The following is a 23,663-nucleotide window of genomic DNA, read 5'->3' on the forward strand; positions in this document are numbered from 1 at the left end:
GGCCATCTGCTGCGACCGGTTGGGGTGAGAGAAGGAAGACAGGATAAAGACATGCTGTGGAAGAGAGACAGAGGTTAATAACAAGTATGATTCAATGCAGAGAGGTCTATTAATACATAGTGAGTGAAGAAGAATCACCCAGTGCATCATGGGAATCCCCCAGCATCCTATGTCTATTGCAGCATAACTAAGGGAGGATTCAGGGTCACCTGGTCCAGCCCTAACTATATGCTTTAGCAAAAAGGAAAGTTTGAAGCCTAATCTTGAAAGTAGAGATAGTGTCTGTCTCCAGAATCCAAACTGGAAGCTGGTTCCACAGAAGAGGGGCCTGAAAACTGAAGGCTCTCCCTCCCATTCTACTTTTAAATACTCTAGGAACAACAAGTAGGCCTGCAGAGCGAGAGCGAAGTGCTCTAATAGGGTGATATGGTACTACAAGGTCATTAAGATAAGATGGGGCCTGATTATTTAAGACCTTGTATGTGAGGAGCAGGATTTTGAATTCTGGATTTAACAGGAAGCCAATGAAGGGAAGCCAAAACAGGAGAAATCTGCTCTCTCTTTCTAGTCCCTGTCAGGACTCTTGCTGCAGCATTTTGGATTAGCTGAAGGCTTTTCAGGGAGTTTTTTGGACATCCTGATAATAATGAATTACAGTCGTCCAGCCTGGAAGTAATAAATGCATGAACTAGAATAGGTGAGAATAAGGAAGGGAACTTGTATGTTAGAACTTTGTTTTTCTAAAACCAACAACAGCACAAGCATAAGTGGCCCACAGACAAGCTGTACCACATATATTTTGCACTGCCTCCCTTTGACCACATAGCTCTCTGCACCAGACGGGCAGTCCCTCGTCTGCCTGCAGACTACAAATATGCCATCTCTGCAGGACCACAAGTCCACTTTTCTCCTCTCTCTGCCCATTTGTCAAAGTCGGGCAGTATTTCACAGAAGACTCACACCTCTGCTCTTGTGACCCTTACTGTCCTACATGATGTGCCAAACTATGGGCACTCTTCAACAGATGCACCTCGTTCTCAAGTGAAAAAAGTGTCAATGAGAGATTAACTTGAGAAGGAGATGTACATGTAGTGTCAACCCACAGAGCACCAGAAATACAGTAGCGTCATATGCGTCACATGCGTACCAACGCTGTGGCAGAAAGCAGTTTTGTGGTTTTGACAGCCTGGGTGAGATGCCTTCAGCTGGCATAAAGCTGCTCTGTACACCAGACCAGACATATTGTGTTGTGCACAACAAAGATCAATGGTCCCGCGTTATTTAACACGGGGCCAACAGAAGCCAAACTATCAAAAGCGGTCATGGTTAGGAAACTACTGAGGTCCCAGGTGGTGGTAGTCACATATTAACTTTTTTATTTTATTTTATTTTTACACATCTATTGCAAAAAAATATGTCAATGTTATTATTTATGTGATGCATTACTCTGTATTTTGGATTACTTGGTGCAAAACCTTCAATACTGTTCTTCTTCTGCTCCGTGACTATGCAAAGGTCCCACTTTGTGATGTTTGCAGGCACAAAGTATCACAACCTTAGTGAAGACACACACACACACACACACACACAGAGAAATTGAAAAAGTGTACTTTGAGTTAGCACATGAGTCAACACATAAGCACAGCTCAGAAAGGCATTAAAAATAACACCAGAGCACCAAAGCATCCACTCTGGGTTGAGAGAGCAGTACACCAAGAGCAGACTGACTAACCTGAGCAGCACCTGGACTACAACAAAGCCTCAACTTTCAATTTATTTATACATCGACAAATCACAACAACAGTTGTCAGTTAATGCAGATCAATGCCCCACACATGGATGTGCTTGGCACTGTACAACACTAATAACATACATTAGGAACTCAGTGAGACTGTGGAAGGAAACACTGGAGGCGTGAACTGCAGGGCAATTCCACATGTCACCATCAAGTGCAGAGTATACCAAGCTGATGCACTGCCCCCACTGGATCTGACATATTCAGACTGTATAAGTGTGGCCAAATGGTGGGAAAGTGAGGTGGAGCGGCTAGAAGGCATGATAGCATACATCCAGGACAGCTACAAGTACCTGGGTATTCCACAGACTAACGGAAACCATGAGGATTCAGGAAGGTGAAGCCAAAACCTCCAGAAGGTGCTGAAAACCCATCTGAACTGTAGGGATAGAATCCAGGCTATCATTACCAGTAATGAGCTACTCAATAACAAGCTGGCCACAGGATGGAAAGATGCCACTGAAGTCAAGACATGAAATCTCCTCACAGTCCACCCACAGTCCTGACGCTGTTCAAGCAACAGGTGAGGATTGGTGAGCGTCAGAGCTACGATCTAGAAGGAAACACGGACTATCCACAAATATACACCCAGAGACCTTTATTTAAACTGCACCCACACTCTACAGAGAGGAGACGTCTAAAACTCAGGATAGTTTGATTACATCAGAAAGGGTTACATTAAACTGCAACGTATGGACAACACAGGCTGTGGACTCATGTATCACAGTAAGAGCTCATTGTCTCCCAGAGGACTGGTGATGGCTATCTCACACCCAAAATGCCAAAGTAGTCAACATACGTTTGTTTTCAGTTGGATGGGAGTGAAAACAGTTCGGTTTGTCAGGTGCATGTAGCATTTATGACGGGATTTAGTGCCAGCTGGTCAGCCTGTGTCTGTCTGACATACAATATCAACAGAGAACCACGTTAAAGCAGAATAAACTAAAATACATGAAAATAAAATTAAAAAACATCAATAACAAAACGTCTGTGAAGGTTCTCAGTCATCCAGGTCATCATAGTTCGTAGGTCACACAAGCCACACCCGCTTACACACCTTGGCTCATGTGATTAGGTAGAGGATCAATAGGGGGTCCACGACCCTCTTGGGGACACTCCCAAAGGGCCTAAATCTGGGACTCTCCACCAGTCGCTCTTAGAACTGAAGACGCTTCTTGGATGAGAGGTGAACTCTTCAGGAAACTTAAAGAAGTCCAGACGCTTTTCTTTCCAAGCTCATCAACAACACATGAATGTCAGCAGATCTGATTAAACAGAAAAGTGTCTTTTAAAAGACTCCACAGAGTCGCTTAAACGTAGCCGGAGTGGTAAACTGTTCCAGACCCTTGGTGCCCAGCTCTGTCTGTCATGGTCTGATTGAGTGTCTGGGAATTTTCCATCTGGACCCTGCGTTTTCCTGTCTCAAGGTCTCACCTGAAATCTGTTGGCGGCTAATCAGCAGAGGGAATCTTCAAACTGCTCTCCTCCAGTTTTTCAGCTACCTTCTGGTGGTAACTAGGCCTTCATGTTCCTCATGCCTCTAGTTCCCCGCCACTTTTTCAAATCTACTGGACGCTGGTCACGCCTGCGAATATTGTGTTTGCAGGTATACACAGCAAACTGTTTTAAGAACCAGTTGGACCCACACACACGTACTGGCCTATCTTATCTTATTCATAGCCTTTTCCTTTTTTGTTTTCTTTAGGTCACGAGCAGTTGTCCAAGCATTTCACTGCATATCGTACTGTGTATGACTGTGTACGTGACAAATAAAATTTGAATTTGAATTTGATTTGGCCCTGGGTCCGTTTTAGTATGAACTGGCCGGAAAATGGACCCAACAGATCCAATGCAGACTGCAACTGCTAAACAGGGATCTGGGCTCGTTCACTGCCTCATTATAAGAATGGAGCAGTTCTTTAAAATATTGTATATGGACAATCAAACTTGCAGTCGACTGACAGGGTTAAATAAACATCAGCTCTCGAAATATTCAAGTGCGTTGGCCGTCTCTCACAGTCCAAAGACATCCACACATTTTAGGTTATTCTAACTCACTCATGGTTGACAAGTAGATAAATTACTTAAAGGGTACAGAACTCTGCACTGTATAAAAGTACATTAAATGTGTATAAATAAATAAATGTATTTAAATTGTAGTCTAAAGTGCGTTGACTGGTCAGGTAGACAAGAAAACTGTTACATAAAAGCTCATTCAGTCCATTTTCACTGATTTGCCCTCCTGGTTGGAGCTCTGCTTCCTGCCTGCTCCACTGACTGACATACATACCTGGGCAAATATCCAACAGCTCAATAAGCTATCTTGAAGTTGAATGTTTCTAATGATTGTAAACTACACTCGACACTGAGTTTACCCTGCCGTCTCGCTGTCCACAGGTTAGACAGTCTCACAGACAGCTGCTAGTTAAAGTAGATTAGAGCTAAAGTAGATGTTTTAAGGGGTGTATATATTTTCAGCTTCCTCATGTCTGCCTGAGTACAACAGTCATCACTAGCCACTCACTCCGATGATGTCACATGGACACAATTTCATTCTGGCCATCCACAACAAACAAGGCAGCGATAAATGGGATAAGCACTTTGGCTCAACACAACCTGTGGCCCGCCTCTATTCACTTCCTGTTTTCTTTCCTGTTCCACCGCAGAGCTTCCTGTGACTGCACTCATAGTAACATCTCTGGCAGGCTTTTCATGCAGCCAGGCATGAAATAACACCCAGCCTGGGTTACGTACAAACGGTGGTGGAAGAGGAAGCGTCACGGCACTTTGATCAGGCTCCCACATGACCTGTGACGATGCTGTGTTTTGCTAAACTGCAGTGTGCCGTTTCCCACTGAATGCAAATGTTAAAGTGGAGCGTGCGTGGCCTTTCACACTAACAACAGGTTTCACCAAACAATGAAACTGGAAACCTTTGAGTCAAGAAACCAGGTGAATTTGAGCTTATACAGTTACATTTACTAAAAAGTGAGATATTAAAGTCAGATTGTTGGCATCACATTCTAACACGTTTGAACTGGGACTTAAAAAGCTGCAAAAGGCTCTGAAACTGTGGAAATAACTTCTTACAGTTTCAGCCTACAATTTTCAGGTTGACATGCGCCATCTCAGCTTTGCATTTTTGTGTTTCTGATCCTGGTCTAGCACGAACGAGCAAAAAGTGGAAAAAAGCAGCAGTGAAAACCCACACGCACTGATCTGATCACATGCTAACAGCGAGACAGCCAATCGGGTTTAAGACATTCAACTTGAACCTTGTATTTGTCACGTACAGAACTGGAGAGAGAAATGCTAAAAGCTAACTGACAGCATCACAACAGCTCAACACCAAACTGTAAGACGAGCACTTTAATAAAAATGAGATCATTCTGGTTCATATAAACCACACAAGGCTTTTCAGCAGTCTGACAGAAAAATGCCAAATTGTAACAAAATCACCATTTTGTGTCTGTGCACTCTAACTCCAACCAGTGTTGTTACAGTTGCGTATTTTAATCTGAACGATTTTATTTTTGAACTAACACATGGCACTACGACATGTTCAATTATAATGAGGACGATGAAGAACATTGATATTTTAAAAAATCAAACCTTTTTATAAAAGTAATATTTGGGAAGCTTCACTTTATCACGACAAATCCGTTTTTATGAATCAAGTCAAAAGTTGAAACATTCTAAATGTATAAAAAAAGCATTTATGCTACAAAGTCAGAAGCAGTCTGCATCTGATTGGCTGTGCTCTGTTAGAGATGTACACTTTGAATAACAGTAATGTTCTGACAGTCACATGTGCAGCCCTCGCTCTTGACTCACAGCTCCACCAATCCTGTAATCGTTGTGGGAGATGAAAACGGGCTATTGTCTGGTGTGTTGCTCACAAAGGCTGCAAAATGTCCAAATGTTACTGTCCTACAAATATGCTGCAGAATGTCAGCATGTAGTTTTGCTTTCAGATGAGATCAGCTGTCACTGACACTGTTAGCTCCCTTTTGTTTGTACTGCTGCTTTAAAAGAAAGTGGGACTAGCAGATATAAGAAATATAAAAGTATTGCATCCACGTAAACTTCTGCTCCACTAAAGAGGTACTGAGAAAAAAATATCTTGTTCTGCCCTTTAATTCTGCAGTGATCTGAAAGTGCTGTAACTCAATTTAAGCACATAATTCCTCTACTGTTATCTTTTTTAATGCCAGAGGAGCTACCTGAAGTCTGCTCCCACAAATCCAAATCAGAAGTACTTGACACCCTGTTATAACTCTCACACGTGCACCTTAAAGCAGGTAACTCATAAGCTGGCATCATTATCAGTGAGCATGGAAGAATAGTTTGCTGCTTTAAGAAAAAACCCTACGTCTTACTGCTCATCGCTGATTAAAGACAATAAGAACAACCCCAGGTTTCTCTTCAGCACTGTAGCCAGGCTGACAGTCAGAGCTCTGTAATGACTTCATGAACGTCTTCACAAATAAAATTTTAATCATTAGAGAAAAAATTATTCAAAGCCATGCCATAGATGAAACATTCAGTATAACAGCTTTAACACCTGGTGACATTTCCTATCAATCTTCTGTTTACTTCAATTATTTATTCCCCTGAACCATCAACGGGTCCTTTAGACCCTATTCCTACAAGACTGCTGAAAGACATTACACCAAAACTTCTTGAAAGAGTAGCTGCCAAAAGGTTAACTAATCATTTGCAGAAGTTTATTTAAATTTCAGTTTCAGTCGGGATTCAGAATAGTGAAAGTTACAACTGATCTTCTTATGGCCTCTGACAGTGGACTCGTCTCTGTGCTTGTCCTGCTACGCCTCAGTGCATGCGACCATAATATTTAACTTACTGCATGCCGTAGCTGGTTTGTATCATATCTATCTAATTGTTTATATAAATGGAGACTCCATAAACAACTAGAGGTTAATTATGGAGTTCCACAGGGTTCAGTGCTAGGACCAATTCTGTTTACACTATACATGCTTCTCTTAGGCAGCATCATTAGAAGACATAGCATACATTTTCACTGCTATGCAGAGGATACCTACCTTCTATCAATCTATCAAGCTAGGTAACAAACACCAATTAGTTAAACTGCATAAATATCTTATAGACACAAAGACCTGGATCAGCTCTAACTTCCTGCTTCTTATTTCAGATAAAGCTGAAGTTATTGGACTTGGCCCTAAAAGTCTTAGAAATATGGTAATTCAGATGCTTAGTGTGGATGGCACTACCTCAGGACATTCTAGGAGACATTTTTGAACACAACACGTCTTTCAATGTGCATATAAAACAAATATGTAGGACTGCTTCCTGCCATTTGCACAGTATCTCTAAAATTAGAAATATCCTGTCTCAGATTGATGCTGAAAAACTAGTTGATGCATCCCTTACTTCCAGGCTAGACTACTGTTATTGTCAGGCTCTCCTAAAAACTCCCTGAAAAGCCTTCAGTTAATCCAAAAATACCCAATCACCCATTTTTCCTTTGTATAGTAATAATAGCAGCAAAACACAACAACAGTTGCTTCAAGGTACTTAAGAAACTCCAACAATCAGATGTCCCCTCTATGAGCAAACAGCTGCTTGCTCATAGCAGGGGGGCCTGGTCTTAGTTACACTGCCATGGGTCTAGCCTGCTGGGGGCTTCCCATGATGCACTGCATAGTGTTGCTATTATATTCATCACTTTTCACTCACAATGTGTTTATACACACCTCTGCATTTAATTAGCAGTTATTGCCATAGGTGGCTGACAAAATGCCATGCTCTCAGACACTTGTGAGCTTGTTGTGCACACTAGTGAACATCGCTGTATCACTAACACTGAGGCTGTGCTATCTCACAATCGGCACCTATGCCTATCCCAATAAGGAAGACACACACACACTTGGGGATGGCAATTTCAAGCAAACAATACTTCTAAATATGAATGGGGGACTATTCAACCATTCTTCATAACAAACAGAAACATCTGGGAGATTCATGCTGCTGTAGTGTCATAGTCGGGCTCTGGTTGTTTGGACTTCCTCTTATTCCTCCAAGCAATCATCCCGAAGGCACACTCCTTTTCTTTGGGTGGAGTTTGGGTTTCCCGCTCTTCAGCTGCACACACCTGCCTGTCATCCGTTTCCTCAACTTCAGTATAAAAGGACCAGCTTTGCCATCCATACTCTGCCAGATAGTCTGCCTCCAACAAGTGGCAAACACCTTGTTCCTTAGCAGTTTCCTAGCATTCCTATTCTCACGTGCCTCTGTCTGTTCCCATGTTCCTCCCATCAGCTGAATAGCTTTTCGTTTCCGTTATCTTCCATCAGATGAGAAAGTTGGTTCGTTCACAGTACCCACCTGGATCACTCTGCACTACTCTTCCATCTGCCTGCTCACCCACCTACGGCAACGCTTACCTGAACTCAACCAGCACACTGTCCCTTCCTTTTTGGAAAGTCTCTTTCTTCCCCCAGACCCGGAGGAAGCCCCTGTGCTATTCCCATGGCCCCTCAGTACTTACCTCAATGTTTTCATATGTACAGTAAATAAAGACTGTAATACTTTGATACGTGTCTCTGTTGGCTCTGCTTTTGGGTCTACACGGTTGTTACAAGAGTAGGAAGCAAAGTTCTTCACTCCTACTACAAGCTGATTCATCTCTGCTTTTAGTATCTGTAGAAATGAGGCTTTGGTTGTTTTACTTAACATCCCGAGTTGAATCTTTTCTCTTTAAAGTTAATTATGATTCTCTAAAATAAATGGCAAACAGAAAGGCAGCCTCTTCAGTAACCAGGGCCCTTTACTACAAAGCTTGTTTAACATATGCAGAGTTTCGTTTCATCATCTGGATTCACTTATCCTAGCATTAGCAAACACGAAGCTGGTCATCAACTCCAGTTAACCCAGGATTTCCTCTACGCGTTCACATTAAAGTCGGCGTCTGACAGTCACAGAGGGGGTGGATTCACAGATCCTATGTCTCTTTTTTAATGGAAAACTGTCCCTTTGAGAGCCACCTACTCCAAACAATGTATTCAATTGTCATTAGTGGTTCCCCTCAGCCTCCAAGTAGACACACCTATGGCATCAATTTCAAAATCTAATGTCACCTTGTTCTTGAGTTATCACATTCACAAACTTGGGTGTCTAAGCTGTTCTACCTAACCATCAGCCTTTTAAATCTGAGGGGTAAAAAAGGATGAGAGAAAATCCTTCTGTTAATTTGCTGGTTTGCACACAAACATTCAATTCATCACTGTATGCACTCTCTCTGCTGCTGATTGCTTCTGAGGTGATGGCTGCACATTAGAGCTCTGAAACTTTAAACTGGATCCACTGTCCCACAGCCTGCTGAGGGAGGCATGGAAACTACTTCAACTTCAAATAATAGTGACTGAACAGGTATCCCTGGTCTGTGTTTCCAGGAGTGTAAAACATTTGTCAATGTTTTAAATCACCAAGTTAATACTCGGACATTCCCGTGACAAGGTGACGCACAGTTTGTTCTTCCTTCAGTGGTGTTAGTAAAGGTACAGCTGAACAAGCTGCACATATAAAACCCATTCCTTCAGTCTTAATGCTTACAGAACAATGAAACTGCTGTAAAACAGTTTTTATAAATGCTCATTAGGGAAAAATAAAGACGTTACACAGAATTAAACTTCAGAACTTCCTCAGCTGCACCTGAAGATAACATAACACTCCCAGTGTGAACATTTCAGCCATGCTGGTGCTGTTGGCAGGCAGGACACAACACTGCTGCTGTACTCGTTCAACATTCAGCCCACAGTGTCGTGTACACAGGCTGTCAGGCCTGCCGTGTGTAAACCACTGAAAACAAAGCAAAAACACAGCACGCCTGTTGCCATATTTCAGATGTCGTGGGAAAGACAGCTGTAAACGATAAATTGTGGATTGAGAGAGTCTTCAGCAAACTGCATTTTCTCTTATTTGAGGACGGTTTCATAAAGAGTTACAGTGATTTAGTCTTTGATGAGATTTCTGAGGTTTCACTGTGGAAAGTTGTTCACTGTGACCCATTTTAAAGAACAAAAAGAGTCAACATCCTGTTTCTGTCAGTCAATGGCCTTTTCTATTGATTTTTTTGGGGGGGGGCATCTCTCTTGATTGTGTTTTGTGTTAAACAACAGTGAAGTTTTACTAGGACATCAGCGCTAGTACTGAAACTCTGCTCTGTCATTGCTGTTTAGTCCTCTTTGTCCGGCTCATGCATTCTGACCAAGCAGACCAGCTAGTTTGTGAAAGGCATTGCTGAAAGTTATTAAAACAATATATATAAATTATATAAAAGCATTATTGGATACTATGTATCTAAAAATTTAAATCTCACCTAAAAACCGAGATGTTTCTTTGAAACGTTTTTGTTTCATACAGTTCACCACAACACTGTCATAGAAGTAAAAGGTTAATTATTGCTTATTTGGTTGCTGTGATCCTTAAAAGTTTAACTTGGAAGAACAAGAAAGTGCTACATGCAGTTTGACACACCCCTGCTATATTTAAGATAACCTGACTTAGAGCTGAGGGTGGATGCCTGGCAGTTTAAGACACACTTTAGTCTTTTATTCGTTGAACATTAGACTCACGGCCGCAAGCTGCTAAAATAAACGTGTTTGTTTTTCCATAAAGGCAACAGGGTTGCTGTCCGTGCTGTCAAATACAAACTGGATGCACAAGCCACCAGGGTGTGTTAACTGCACGGTTCCAGTCAGGGGTTAATATTTCGATTAGATGACACGGTTCACTTCAGAATCCTGCCACCTATGTGAAACGGCAGATATGACACTACGAGGAACGCATTTGTTGCACATCTGACAACATCAGTCTTTCTTACTCGCTTGTTTCGTCGATAATATGTTGATTCTGCCACTTCTTCAGTGACAGCAGTGAAAACAGGAGATTTCTCCGCGCACCTCCATGAAAACATTACGAACCTGTGGCCCCGCGCACGCAGCACGCTAGTACCGCAGCGCTCTGCAGGAAACCTGCACTACAGCTTTGTTGGAGGCGCACAGTCTGACACACTGATCATGTGTCAGTAAACAAAATGCAACTCGGACTTTTTCTGATTCTGTGGCTCGGTAGGGACTGCTGTGTCACATCAGGCTCTGTACATGTCCAAAAAGACGAAGTTTCACCTTGATGACAGGAAGTGACATCCCCAGCGCCCTGATGGAGGCTTTCTCTCTGTCAGCGCGGTGCAAACACGGGGACAGGTTCTCACTCACCTTGAAAACATCTCCGTAGGTGCCGCACCCAATCCTGTGGATGAGCTCGTAGTCATCCAGCGGGTCCAGGAATGACACTCCTATCCGGTCCATGTCTGGAGACACCTCTTGCTGCTGCGGGGAGCCTGGCTGGCTTTTTACTCACACATAGCCGCTGCTGATATCGGCGGAGAGAACGGAAGCACGGGCAGACGAACTCTGTGAAATGGCCCAGGGACGACTGATCGGAACCGGCTAATTATACCGTTTAGGCAGGCAGAGGCAGCGCGGTGACACAGCCGAGAGCCGCTCGAGTCAGAGCACGCGTGAGCGAGCACGGTCCCCTCAGTAAGCCTCCCACCTCTGCGCGCTCCTGTGCCCTCAGATGAACATCCTTTTCAAACGTGGCAAAATCACGTCTGAAATAAACCCTTGGCACGAACACGCTTAAAGGCGTGATTTGCGAGCTCTACGAGAAAAGCCCGTCAGGCTTGTTTTAAAGTTTGACCTCAGTTAGTTTCCGCTTAGAGTTCTTCATACGTGTGACTTTCTCTCATCGCAATCTGGACCTGAAAATACTGACGACCTAACTGTTCAGATGGCAAGTTCAAAAGTCGCGCATGCTCACTGATGAGGTGAACATTTCTGTCTCAGTGTTTACTGTAACGGACTTCATGCATGTGTGGCTTTCTTACATGAACATCCTCCATCACATGCTGAAGCAGGAGGCTTTCAGCAGACTTTCAAACATGAAGAATATTTTTACTCCTTCTGAAGTATGAAAACACATAACTGTACATCATCACTTAACTCAGCATTTTACAAGGTCTGACTTTGGCCTTTTGCAGCTATTAGCTTAGCATGTTATGAACTTTTTGAAAAATATTTAGTGACACTACTTCATAGTAGTGAGGCCATGCAGTCTGTGCCTCTTCTGTTTTGAGTGGATATGACGTGGAACTTTAGCACACACTTTTGCTCAAGCAGAGCTCGTGTCGTCTCTGGAAGATGATCGTGAGGAAGGCGAGCCACTAACGTCCTGCATGATGTACCAGATGATGACAGAGGCTGTTTAAAGTTGATATTACTGACGGCCACTCACAGCATGTGAAGGCGCCTTCATATATATGTAATACACATCATTGGACCACATGTCGTTCCATTTTCATCAGAGCTTTATTATTGCAGATAGAAAAACAAGAACACAAACCACGAGTCAATCAAATTTGATGGAGCAGTGCCATCTAATGTGGCTCTGTCTCAACAGTGCATGGTCTTACTGCTCTCTTCTCATTGTTAGAAATCCGTCTAACTCAGCTATTCTCAAAACTAAAGGCCACCTACTTTAAAAAAGAAGACAGGCAAAGTAAGGCAACATAGAGCTGATAAGAAAGAAGCTGTCAGTAGAGCAGAGTGGACAATGTTACACAGTAACTATCCTAAATTTAAACACTTCTGAGGCTTCAGTCATGAACAGGTTAGTTCATGTTGGTATTTTACACGTCTGAAAATCATGTTCTGGTCCTCATCACTTTGGCTTTAAACATCCAGACAGCATGTAACAGATACCTAACAGGCTGCCAATCAAAACGCAAACTGACGATCAAACCAGGCACGTCTCCAGAAACCATTTCTTAAATAAAAACTCAATTAAATGTTCCAACCTGATAAGTGACGCTTAACTCAAGATCATCTGTGCATGTCAGACATATTGCTCGAACTAGGATATTGACTGAGAGGGCCCTCTGGGTGAAAACACTGGTAAAAACGTTGACAAGCAGGATCGAGGTTAATCGGTGTCCCCGTCTCTGTTCACAGTATGTCCTACAGTCTCTTCCTGCAACAATCAGGATGTCTACAGTGACTTACGCTGGCGCTTCAGGAATGACATGGAGTAATCTCCCGCCGGAGTGCTCTTCTGCCTCTTCATCTGGACCTGTGACTGTGCGGTGAGCTGCAGCTTGATGGCGCTGGAGTTCACCTTGGCAGCGCACAGGAGCTCCTTCATCCCCTTCATCTTCTCACTCTGAAAGGCAATTACAGTGCCAGCTGGCGAGAGGGGGGCCTGCTCCGGGGAGAAAGGAGAAGATGCGGAGTCTGGGAGACTGGGGGACTTGGGTTTTCCTTCAATGTCTCCAGCACGTAGTCCCTGGGAGGAGCGCCGGCGGAGCCCTCCTTCTCCCACCTTCTTGGGCTGAGCTGCCACTGCAGCCGGCTGGCTGCACGGGGAGGTAGGAGCGGCAGAAGGAGGAGAGCTCTGGTCCTCCAGCTTGGACTCCCTCCTGGGGCCACGCCTGCGCCCTTCCCTGAAGTCCTCGCTCGACTGGTCGTCGTCGTCCTGGGGATCTGGCTCTTTGGTGATGATTGTTACTTTCTGACGCACCTTTGGAATCGGAGCACAAATGTGTGTTTAGCTAGAAAGCGCTAACACGTCTGTGGCTCTCCTGCAGTCACGGGCAACTCACCTGGGCATCAAAGCGACTCAGAGACTGGACAAGGTATGTGGCCCAGCCCACATGAAGGACCGGCGTGGGACTCCCCTCCTCCCACTTGCAGATGCCGTCATAAAAACGCAGCAGATGGGCAAAGCACTCGGGGTCCTGCAGTGCAGAGACAGCCGCTGCCTGCTTGGGCTGATCCTGCAAGAGAGCAGAGGTGCAAGACTGAGGCCACATCTGTCAGTGAGTAATATTCATGACGTGCATCTAACAACATGATCTAAACTCAGGTGGAGGTGCGCTCTGTTGGTGTCTGTTAATGTTCACGAGTTTCTACATGTATTCTACATTCTTAATCAGAGAGAAGCTGGATTTGGAAGTCATCTGATAAGGAGCAAGAGAAAGAACATGTTCTGTTGGGTTGAGGTGGTAGTGTGATTGTTACTGAAGAGAGAATTAGAGCTTTGCATTATTACAGAACAGCTGCTAGTGGAGCCCTGCTCCACCTACTGTCTGTGGGTGTATGTACTCTGGAGAAACATTCACCTCGTCCCCTCCTTCTGTCTCCTCTCCTCCCTCCCCAGGACTCTCTGCTGCTGTCGCCGTTTCCTTCAGCAAGGTAGGGATGACATCATTTGCAATGTCAAAGAACTCCTTGTAGATCTCCTCATCCTCGCGGAAATAGTTATAGCTGCAGGAAGGTGGAGAAGGAGCTTTAATACATACATGCGCTTTTCTCCTGTCACAGCATGAAGTCCAGAAAAAAATATAAGAGTAAAAACAGGATGCTGTGACATGTGGCAGACATGACAACAAGTGAGGAACAAGTGGACAGGTTCAGAAAACAAAACAAAGCACGGGCACATATTTCTCTGTGAGGCAGCAGAGCGTGGGCTGAACCTGAAGAACAATGGGGAGCAGGAAACGGAAGCTGATGGATGTGGAGAGAATGTGTGTGGTGGGTCAGAGCTGCTATTTATAACTGCAGATCATGAACAGTGTTTAGAGGGAGGAGAGCACATGAGGATGCAGAGCTGGATACTTCCTGGACTGAGCACCACACCTTTCCAGGCCAAGTGTGACTGAGCCCTTAGTGGTGGCTGGGTTCATAACGAAGCAACAAAGAACCACAAGGGCAGGAAACACAGCTGCTGGTTTAGTGCCATCTTGTGTTCATCTGCTGAAATAGCATTCACGTACAAATGTCATCTGGGACCAGCTAAAAGAAGAAAAAGGTGTCTAGTGTCTGAATAACACTACTTAAAAGTGAGATCAATATAATTTTGTTTTCTTCTATTTGTCACTTTATCCAAACACTTCATTCAGAATCATCAGCACGCCGGGGGAGGAGCTGTGAGGATGCAGAGATACTGGACGCTTCCTGGATCAGGAGTCTCATTAGTGTGAACTTACTCCTGCATGACCTGGGCGGCCTCAGCCCAGGACCTCAGGGCCTCCCGCACACTCCTGTGCCTGTAGTGGAAGCCAGCCAGGTACATGTAGGGGTAGATGTGCTCGTTGTTATAGTGCTTCTGAGCAGAAGTGACGGCCTGAGAGACACAGACAGATCAAAGAAAGTTAACAAAATGATGCTGAACTCAGAATTAAGAGGGTTCAGTATCAGCATTCAGCAACAGGTCATGGTGGAGACGTTTATTCAGTTTGACAACGAGCAGCAAACCAGAACTCCAGTGATCCCAACAAGCACTTGGACCTGAGCATCAAACAGGAAGAAGGGTGTTAACCAGAGAGATCCAGCAGGTGTGCAACTTCCTGCATGCTGTCACCACCAGTACCATCACAGTACCGCTTTTCTGTGGAACCGGCTTCCAGTTTGGATTCGGGAGACTGACTCTAGGCTGTGGGGGATTCCCATGATGCACTCAGTCACCTTTTTCACTCTCTTTGTGTTTATATCTTGGTCCTCTTGGCTCCAGCCGAGCCTCGGGTACATCGGTGTTATTTTGGATTCTGCCATGTCCCTAGAGCAACACTCTGGACAGTTAATTAGGAACAGCCTTCTTCAGCTAAGAAACATCTCCAAACTGTGAACCTTGTTGTCTAAATCTGAGTTAGAAATGCTTTTATTTCATCTCTCTTAGATTGTTGTTAAAGTCTTTTTCTTTGTTTGAGCAAAAAGAATCGTAACCGTCTCCAGTCGGTCCAGAAGGCTGCTGCGAGCCTCTTAACAAAGACACGAAGACAGCACTGGTTTTACTCTCATTACACTGGCTCCCAGTACGTTTTAGAATTCATTTCAAATTCTTAGTACTGACTTTAAAGCTCTGAGTGGTGACGCTCCTGCCTACATCTCTGATCTTTTACAACCCCACGCTCCCTCTCACAGCCTGAGATCAGCCCCACCAACACGTTTTAAGACCAGAGGAGGTGGATCAGTTAGAGCGGAGGCCCCCGGGTTATGGGAGGCTTTACCTCCATCGTAATGTTGCCTTGATTGTATTTATGACTTATTTATTTAGACTGCACAATTAGAGTTGTGCTGTATGATCCATTGTGTTGTTAATGTTATTGTGAAGGACTCTGTGGTTCTTATCCTGTGAAGAGTGAAGTAAAGTTATTATTATTGTTTTATACACCACTCTGCATTTAAATACTAAAGTGCTCTGCACAGTCTGTCCACTAGAGGGTGCTGGATCATTACGGTATAGTCTAACTACACATGACGTCATAAAAGGCCTAGCCCCCCTGGGCCAGCAGAGCGCTCAGCATCTAAGTTTGACAGTCCTCTCACACAGCCAATGGCAGAGTGAGGCTGTTATTTATCTATGCAGCAGTCAGTTGGACACGTGTAAACAAACAGCCAGTCACTTTCAGTGTTGTTAGCACCCCCTCCTTGGTTTTGGACTCAACCGAGCAGTAATGCTTACTCCAGGTCTCTTTCCACACTATGTTTTGATAGAGACCAGCAGCTGATTTCCAGTAGCTTGTGTTGTACAGACAAAGATGAAAAACTGCTGTCTGATCTTCAGCCCCACTAATGCAGAAGATCTACACGAAAAGTTTGACATGTTCTGTAAATATGAAGCCTGTAAAAGTCTTCCCTGCTCGCCGCTATGTGACCTGGGAAACTGGTTGATGTCTTACCTTCAGGTGGATTTTCAGGGGGTTCTCTTTTCCTGGAATTGGTTCCTGGTCTTCAAGGTCTGCCAGAGTGCCCATGGCCATGGGATATCTGGTGCGTAAGCCGAGACAGAAGCACAATGTCAACTTCGAGGAGTTACGTAAGCATTTTTTTTTTAAATACAGCACATGTAACATTTCTGTTTTCTCCAATTATGGACGCCTTAATGACCCTGACCCTGCATAATATAGAACACCGTGACACACATTATTCATCAAAGCTGGACCTTCTAAATGACAGCTCACAGCTATGTGATGAAATCTGACCTTCATCACAGTAACGAGTTCACTGTAAAAGCATATTTTATAAACTGTAATAAGATATGTAAATATTACAGCAAAGTGAATGAGGGAGCACTAGTGTTCACCTTAGCCAACTAAAACTACATAAACTGTCTTTTTAACTCTGTATTGTGGGTTTATGAAATATGTTCAGACTTCAACGCTTTGGTCTCTGCCCCCTCCGATTACTGTGGGTTCAGTCACTCTCTAAAAGCACTGGGTGGAAACCAAAGATGGCAGGAAGAGAAGCAACATGATGACGCACTGTCCTAATCTTGGGTCGGCCTGAGTTGTGTCGTGCTGACAGACGTACATCGATGTACCATTAAATGTTACGGCAAAGTGAGCACGCTTGCTGCTCAGCTGGTGTCAGGGCAAATCTGAAAGAGTCTTTAATGAATCCTCAGCAGTGCACTGATACACACTCACCTGTCCAGGTCGCCTCGTTCATACAATAGCCAGAGGAGTTTCTGGTAAAGCAACGGGAAAAAGAAAGGTGAGGAAACCAAGTGCAAGACTGTAGCGTATTTCCTTCATGTGTGCCTGGATGGACTTTCACAGGCAGTACAATGTTTCCAGTTGTTCCAGGTGTAGATTATAAAATTACAATGTAATCACAAACTGTACGACTGAAGGTTTCTGTGCTGCTGAAAACGAGAGCTGATGATGGTGTGGACGTTAATCAATATCAACACTAATTCACTGCCCAACCTAAAATCCCTCAGGTCAGAGTTTTACTGTCCATGTCCAGAAAAGCTTTTACTTCTATATTTTTAAATATTAACACAAATTAATTGAGCCAGTATTTTCTATTATTTCACTTTTAATCATAAAAATGTTATGAAAACCTTTAAATGAAGATCGTCTAGTACACACCGCGCCCCCTTTAGACTCACCCTGTTTGCTTCCGTGTGAAATAAGACGGCTGCCGTCAGCCTTCAGTGAGCTGTATATATTAAATGTGGCAGCGGACTAAGTCGACAGTTCATCTGCATATTTTAAAACAACCTCTGGAGGCTTGATGCAGATTTTTTGCTGTGTAAAACAAACATTCATCGTTACCCTGTAGGTGCAGGCCTCACCTGTTGCAGCAGCAGAAGCTCGGAGCTGTCTGTGTGCAGGTCCAGTGATGGGTTGATGGCACAAACCATGAAGGCCACCTCCATGTTTCTGTCACACTTCATGTAGGAACCCTTCAGATACAGCCAGCTCTGAGGGACAGACGAAGGATCACAGCTACACTTTGTGAATAAATGGTAAATGGACTTGCTCTTATATAGTGCTTTTCTATTCTACTGGAGCACTCAAAGTGCTTTACACAACATGCCTAATTCACCCATTCATACAAGCACTTATCTATGCCTGAGTGCTTTCTATCCAACATCCACACTGCGATGGACGCATCAGAGAGAAACTTGGAGTCGGTATCTTGCCCAAAGATATCTTGATGCATGCTCACTCATCCAGGTAAGGAAATCCCAAAGAGTGGATTCTGTTCATCTGGATGTTTTCAGTGGGAGAAACGTTTCATCATCATCTTCAGTCTCAGCTCACTGCAGGTTTCCCCAATCTTATCAACAGTACATTTGCACAATGACTGAAGCCAGCCCACTGAATGCTGGGAGGTCAGGTCCTTGATCATAAATATGCTAATTCTCATGACTACTGATCAGTGGCCATGAGTACCATTCACAGAGAGTTGGGGAATGGCTGCCATCACAGCATGTAAGATGGTGACAGATGTACCCTTAGGCCCCCTCCTCCACTCAGAGATGGTCTTTCCCTTTTCACATAAATGGCCTCCTTGACTCCGCCCTCAAACCAGCGTTCCTCCCTGTCCTGGATGTTACATCCTCATGATTGAGAGAGTGTCCACTGTAGGTGTGAATAGACTGCAGAGTCCTGGCCTGACGAGGTGGCTCTTCTGTGTTGTAGCCAGAGGTTGTTTGGTTTCCCCGATGTATAAATCCTGACAATCCTGCACTAACAGCTACACTATGTTACTCTGTTTGTGTCGGGGGACCTGATTCAAAGCTGCCTACCAACGGGTTGAGGATTGAAGCCAAAAACGTTGAAATGTTAACGGTGACCGAGTCGATCATAAGGACAGTTTGTTGTAAAGGTGCATCCTGTTTATGTCTTCGGTAAACTATACAGACTTGGTGTAAATTCCCCTCCGTAATGCCTGTGGTATGACGTCCGGCCAATAGCACCGTCTCATTCTAATTGCTTCAGAGAATCTATCACCCTACAGTAACCACTTCCTGGGTCTCATTTCATGATAGCCTTTCTGGTTTAGCAAAACCATCCACCTACCGTTGTCTGCTGCGAGGATGATAATGTTGTTGTCATTACTAAGTGATGTGAGTGCCCTCCTCTCCTCCATGCTGATTTTGGATGCTGGGGCTTTGCATTGTTGAGACAGGCTGAAACCAGTTGCTCTGCTTCCACAGCTGCAATGTTGCTGTTTCAAATTGCTGTTTCTGTGGCTGTGATCAGCTCCACTAGCAGGATTAGTCTCAGCGTCACAGCCCATTGTTCACTCAGTGGGCTAGTTTCAGTCATTGTGCAAAGATAATGTTTATAAGGCTGCGGAAACCTGCAGTCAGCTGAGTGGTGACAGAATCAACTTTATGGGATTGCCCATGGATACTTTGATTTGACTGGACCAGCCAGCCAGGGACCAATCTGCTCGAGCTCCTGAGCTACAGCCACCCCGAGTCCCAAGATTTGCCTAAAGCTGTGTACACACTGGAAGCACTTCACAGCAACATGGTGATCAGGGATTATAGAAAGTAAATGCTTTTTGGATATTTCAAGTGATTATGAGTCAAAAAAACAGCTGGTGATGCAATAAATCTGAAGTACAGAAAGTAACTTTTGAGGTTTAATAGAAAAAAACCTCATAAATATACTGATTAGTGTGTAAGTGCATTTTCAGAAAGCTAATACTATAGCAGCTAATGTTGGTCTGCCCTAAAAATCACACTTTCCTTCTGATAAACAGTTTGATTACATTCTCAAATCTTACGAGAGTTTATTATCAGTGTCAATGTTAGGATCCGCTTCACTAACGCTAACTACCGGCTGCTAACAGCGACGACACCAGCAGTGCTTACCAACAGGAAAGGTTGGAATATCCACAACAACTCGCCTCAGCATCGCTCTCATCACACAGAATGAGCTTTGCTGACCTGTAAACTCTTATTTGACTCCTTACACAAAGTTTTACAGCCTCCTCACTGCAGATGAAGAGTGCCACTGTTTGTCCTACAGCGGATCGGATTGCACACTTGGATTGTGAGAAGTAAGAAAACAGAATTCATTTAACTGCAGTTGAATGAACAGATGACGTGACTGACTTCCTCAAGAGCTTTGATGTGTGTCAGATATATTTGAGTCCTGAAATGTGCAAAAGTAACCAGCTGGCAGCCTCAGAGCGACGTGTGACGACCAAATCACTCCCAGTGTGTACACAGCTTAAGATTATTTTTTAAGCACTACATACAGCTTGACTTCATCTTCTAAATCCCTGCAAATGTAACCAATCCAACATTTATTGATCATTTTCTGAGCAAAAATATCGTACATTGGTACCCTCTTTGTACAAAACTCCTTTACATCGGGGTCATGATCTTGTCCTTGATGGAAATATGTAAAATTGTGTATGTTTCTGTTCTGTGTCTTGTGTACCGTTTGTTTGTATATGTGTCTTCCTTGCTGCTGTTACACCCAAATTTCCCCTTGTGGGACAATTAAAGGATTAATCTATTCATGTGTGCATAGAAATTTCTTTCTGTCTGCTTGAACAGCACACTGGTTTTCCCACTTGAGGTAAAAGCAAAGACATGGAGTAGGCCTCTTTGGTGCTAACATATGACCCATGCAGTCTCACTCCTACTAGAGCACGCTGCTGCTGTCGCTGGTGGAAAATGTCCTTCTTTTACTTACACTGCTCACGACATTTTAAAGAGCTTAATGATCTGTAGAAGTTAAAATACATGAAAGAAATAGGCTTGACTGTGGTGTCTAAAACGTGTCTACACTGAGCATACTGATAGAGCTAGAGGCAGCTGGTTCATTCTGCTGACAGACGGGCCTCACCTTCTCATTGACTCCAGCTGTGACGGTTTGTCCTCGCCGGTCCTCGTTACCCTTCCCGTGCCAGGTGACTTCTGCTGTCTCCTCACCATTTTTACCAAATATCACCCAGGCGTGGTCCTCAGATAGTGCCAGGTGTACATCATTTAGACCCAAGACCTGACAGGCAGCCACTACTGCAAAGGCCACTCCAGAACTATCCAGTTTGGTACCTGGTTCAATTCAACAATTAATCAATAAATGTTGGACTCACCTAACAAGCATCATGAGAAAAACCATGTTACCTGTGATGAGGCTGAATAGGGACTGGATGTGGGCTCGATCCTTGAAGTAAGAACGACTGAGACTGTTCCAGATCACATCCGATACCTTCTTCACCAGCTCTCGGCTGGATCCCGCAGCAGTTCTCCGATACTGGGACAGATCCACAGCCCCACGGATCTGTGCTGTGAACCGCTCATACAGAGCAGAAATCATGCCCAGCTCCACTGTGGGGAAGCAAGACATGGGACAATCCGGCTCCAGCGGCTCAAAACGGACCCCTGGAACATTTATGGGGATGACTCGGTTCACAGCCAGGAAGTGCTCAACAAAACCCAAGACCAGTGAAAGAAGAGCCAAGTCCGGCTCTGGTTTCCGGAGCTCTGCATCAAACAACTGAACGACTCCATCGATTCCCCGCAGAGGAAAGTGCTTCTTCTGGGCCGAGTGCAAACCCATGATGCCTGCTGTCAGTCACAACTTTGATGTATGCGTGCCTCCTCACCTGCAGTACTGAACGGGGAGAGCAGTCAGTTCATCTGTAACTCCAGATCACACGCTAAACTGTGGGAAACAGGCAAATTCCAAAGCTGACCCATTAAAAATAATTCCTTATAGAAAACCACGTGTTTCCTACGTACTGGCTCATCGCCAAGAACTCTGGTTTCTCAATGAAGATGAAAACATTAAAAACAAAACAGTTCACAACTATAAAAGCCGACTTATTTCATTAATCTTTAAATAAAAGTCAGTAAGTTCATACATTATTGTTACTGTAAGTTTTAAATTACTTAATTCATTCACTCGCCTCTGTCAGTGCGCTCCAGGGCGGCTGTGGCTACACTGTAGCTTGCTATCACCAGTGTGTGAATGGGTGGATGATTGTGTATAGTGTAAAGCGCTTTGGGGTACTTAGGACCAAGTAAAGCGCTATACAAATACAGACCATTTACCATTCACAAGGAAGCATTTGCTGTGGCCGCGGTTCTCTGGTCTGCTGAATGCGTGTGACAAACCACGTCAGCACAGACGAATACGACACTAATAAAAACTGGTTTATTTTTAATATTTCATATCCGAACGTAAGATAGCGATACTGTAACACTGATTTCTACACAGAAAGCTAACAGAAGTTACACCGCACATAACGCAGCATAACATGTGTCACGTTTGGTTTACAGTCTCGGGTATGAAGGAGTATACGAAACATTTATTGGTTATTAATGAAGGTTAATAATGCCAGCAGTAACTGTTAAGTGCTGAACAGACTAAGACATAAACACTGACATAGCACTGGACCGGGGCTGAGTGGCTGGACTTGTTGCGTAATGCCGGTTACATATATGCCGCTAACGCCGGTTATATGGCGCTTCGGTGGGCGGGGCAGGTTCACTGCTACCTGCGTACATTCAATGCAGAGCTGCAAACAGCCGCTCTTTTAGAGTTTCATGACAACGATCACTGTGCCGAAACGCATCCGGAACACCACTGGGGCGAACACTCTGTCATCCTAAAACGAAATACTCCGTTAGGTCCATTTATATGGTAGAATAATGTGTGACGTAAGCTAACTAGCTAACTTTACTAAATTAAGTTAGCTACTCATTTCGCCTTTCAAGCCGCGCTAATTTGCTGAATTAGTCCTGCTTTGTTTAAATAAGTCGGACGACATGCAGACACAAACCAAACCCGAAAATGAGTCACACGCTGAGGGGAATACGTTATCTGCCTGAATGAGCAGCTATTAAGCTAACAAGCTAACGAGCGGCTATCAGCTAAAGTCACTACTATTGGAGCTTTTGGAAAATATATCGCACCAGCTATACAACAACACCAACTCACCCTCAGCTCTACATCAGCCAACAATCTGACCAATGTTTAAGTGATCGCATACCCGTTTTCTCACAGCTCGCGCCACATGTTTTTGTTTGTGTCCCCTTTCTTTTGCCGCGCAGCTCAATCTGCCCGAAAGTCAGTTGGCATATGTCGACGTTTGCGTCTCGAAGCAGATCTCACAGCAACAAGCACGCTTCTCTCGAGCGCAAATGTGCGCCTTTAGGCCCATCCCTATGCTTCGAGATCGTAAGTCCTGCGCAGTGGGGTTTTCCTCGTGTATGCTGGGAAATGCAGTTCATTTTAGGGTATTCCCCTACACCCCCAGTAGAGGTCACCACGACGCCTTTAAGAGATACGTGCTTTAAAATGGAACAACAGTAAATGTTACATAACGGAAAACGGGGCACGTATGGAGCATAAAACATTTAGGATAACATAAGAATGTACCGCAGAGTTGAACTCACGGCATATTTATTTTTAATATGTCGTTGGCTACAGAATAGAACAGAATAACCTGTTATTGTCATTGTACACGTTGATCGAAATCGTGGATTTGCACTCATGATCTAATAT

The 23,663-nt window shown here is 44.1% G+C and overlaps 2 protein-coding genes across 4 annotated transcripts in view; both read right to left on the bottom strand.

Annotated features, from left to right (window-relative positions):
* The window catches only part of map4k2 (mitogen-activated protein kinase kinase kinase kinase 2), a 47,739-nt gene extending 36,127 nt beyond the window's left edge, over positions 1-11,612 (bottom strand). For both annotated transcript variants that reach the window (XM_076882447.1, XM_076882446.1), the window contains exon 1: positions 11,053-11,612. In XM_076882447.1, the coding sequence (XP_076738562.1) occupies positions 11,053-11,145 (93 nt within the window). In that variant the 5' untranslated portion in view covers positions 11,146-11,612. The remainder of the gene's footprint in view (positions 1-11,052) is intronic.
* Positions 11,613-12,188: 576 nt separating this feature from the next.
* men1 (multiple endocrine neoplasia I) lies at positions 12,189-23,327 on the bottom strand. 2 transcript variants are annotated; one of them, XM_004574296.3, is made up of 10 exons: positions 23,149-23,327; positions 21,278-21,767; positions 20,997-21,205; positions 17,975-18,103; positions 17,322-17,362; positions 16,575-16,662; positions 14,883-15,019; positions 14,016-14,160; positions 13,497-13,670; positions 12,189-13,414 (listed from the first exon to the last, which is right to left on the bottom strand). In XM_004574296.3, the coding sequence occupies exons 2-10, from the start codon at positions 21,711-21,713 to the stop codon at positions 12,887-12,889; spliced, it is 1,887 nt and encodes a 628-aa protein (XP_004574353.1). In that variant the 5' UTR covers positions 21,714-21,767; positions 23,149-23,327; the 3' UTR covers positions 12,189-12,886. The 2 variants fall into 2 exon arrangements, with proteins under 2 accessions (XP_004574353.1, XP_004574352.1); XM_004574295.3 differs by having other exon boundaries at positions 23,097-23,327.
* Between the last annotated feature and the right edge of the window lie 336 nt (positions 23,328-23,663).

Source organism: Maylandia zebra, linkage group LG3, assembly GCF_041146795.1.
Source record: "Maylandia zebra isolate NMK-2024a linkage group LG3, Mzebra_GT3a, whole genome shotgun sequence".
Taxonomy (NCBI): Eukaryota; Metazoa; Chordata; class Actinopteri; order Cichliformes; family Cichlidae; genus Maylandia; species Maylandia zebra.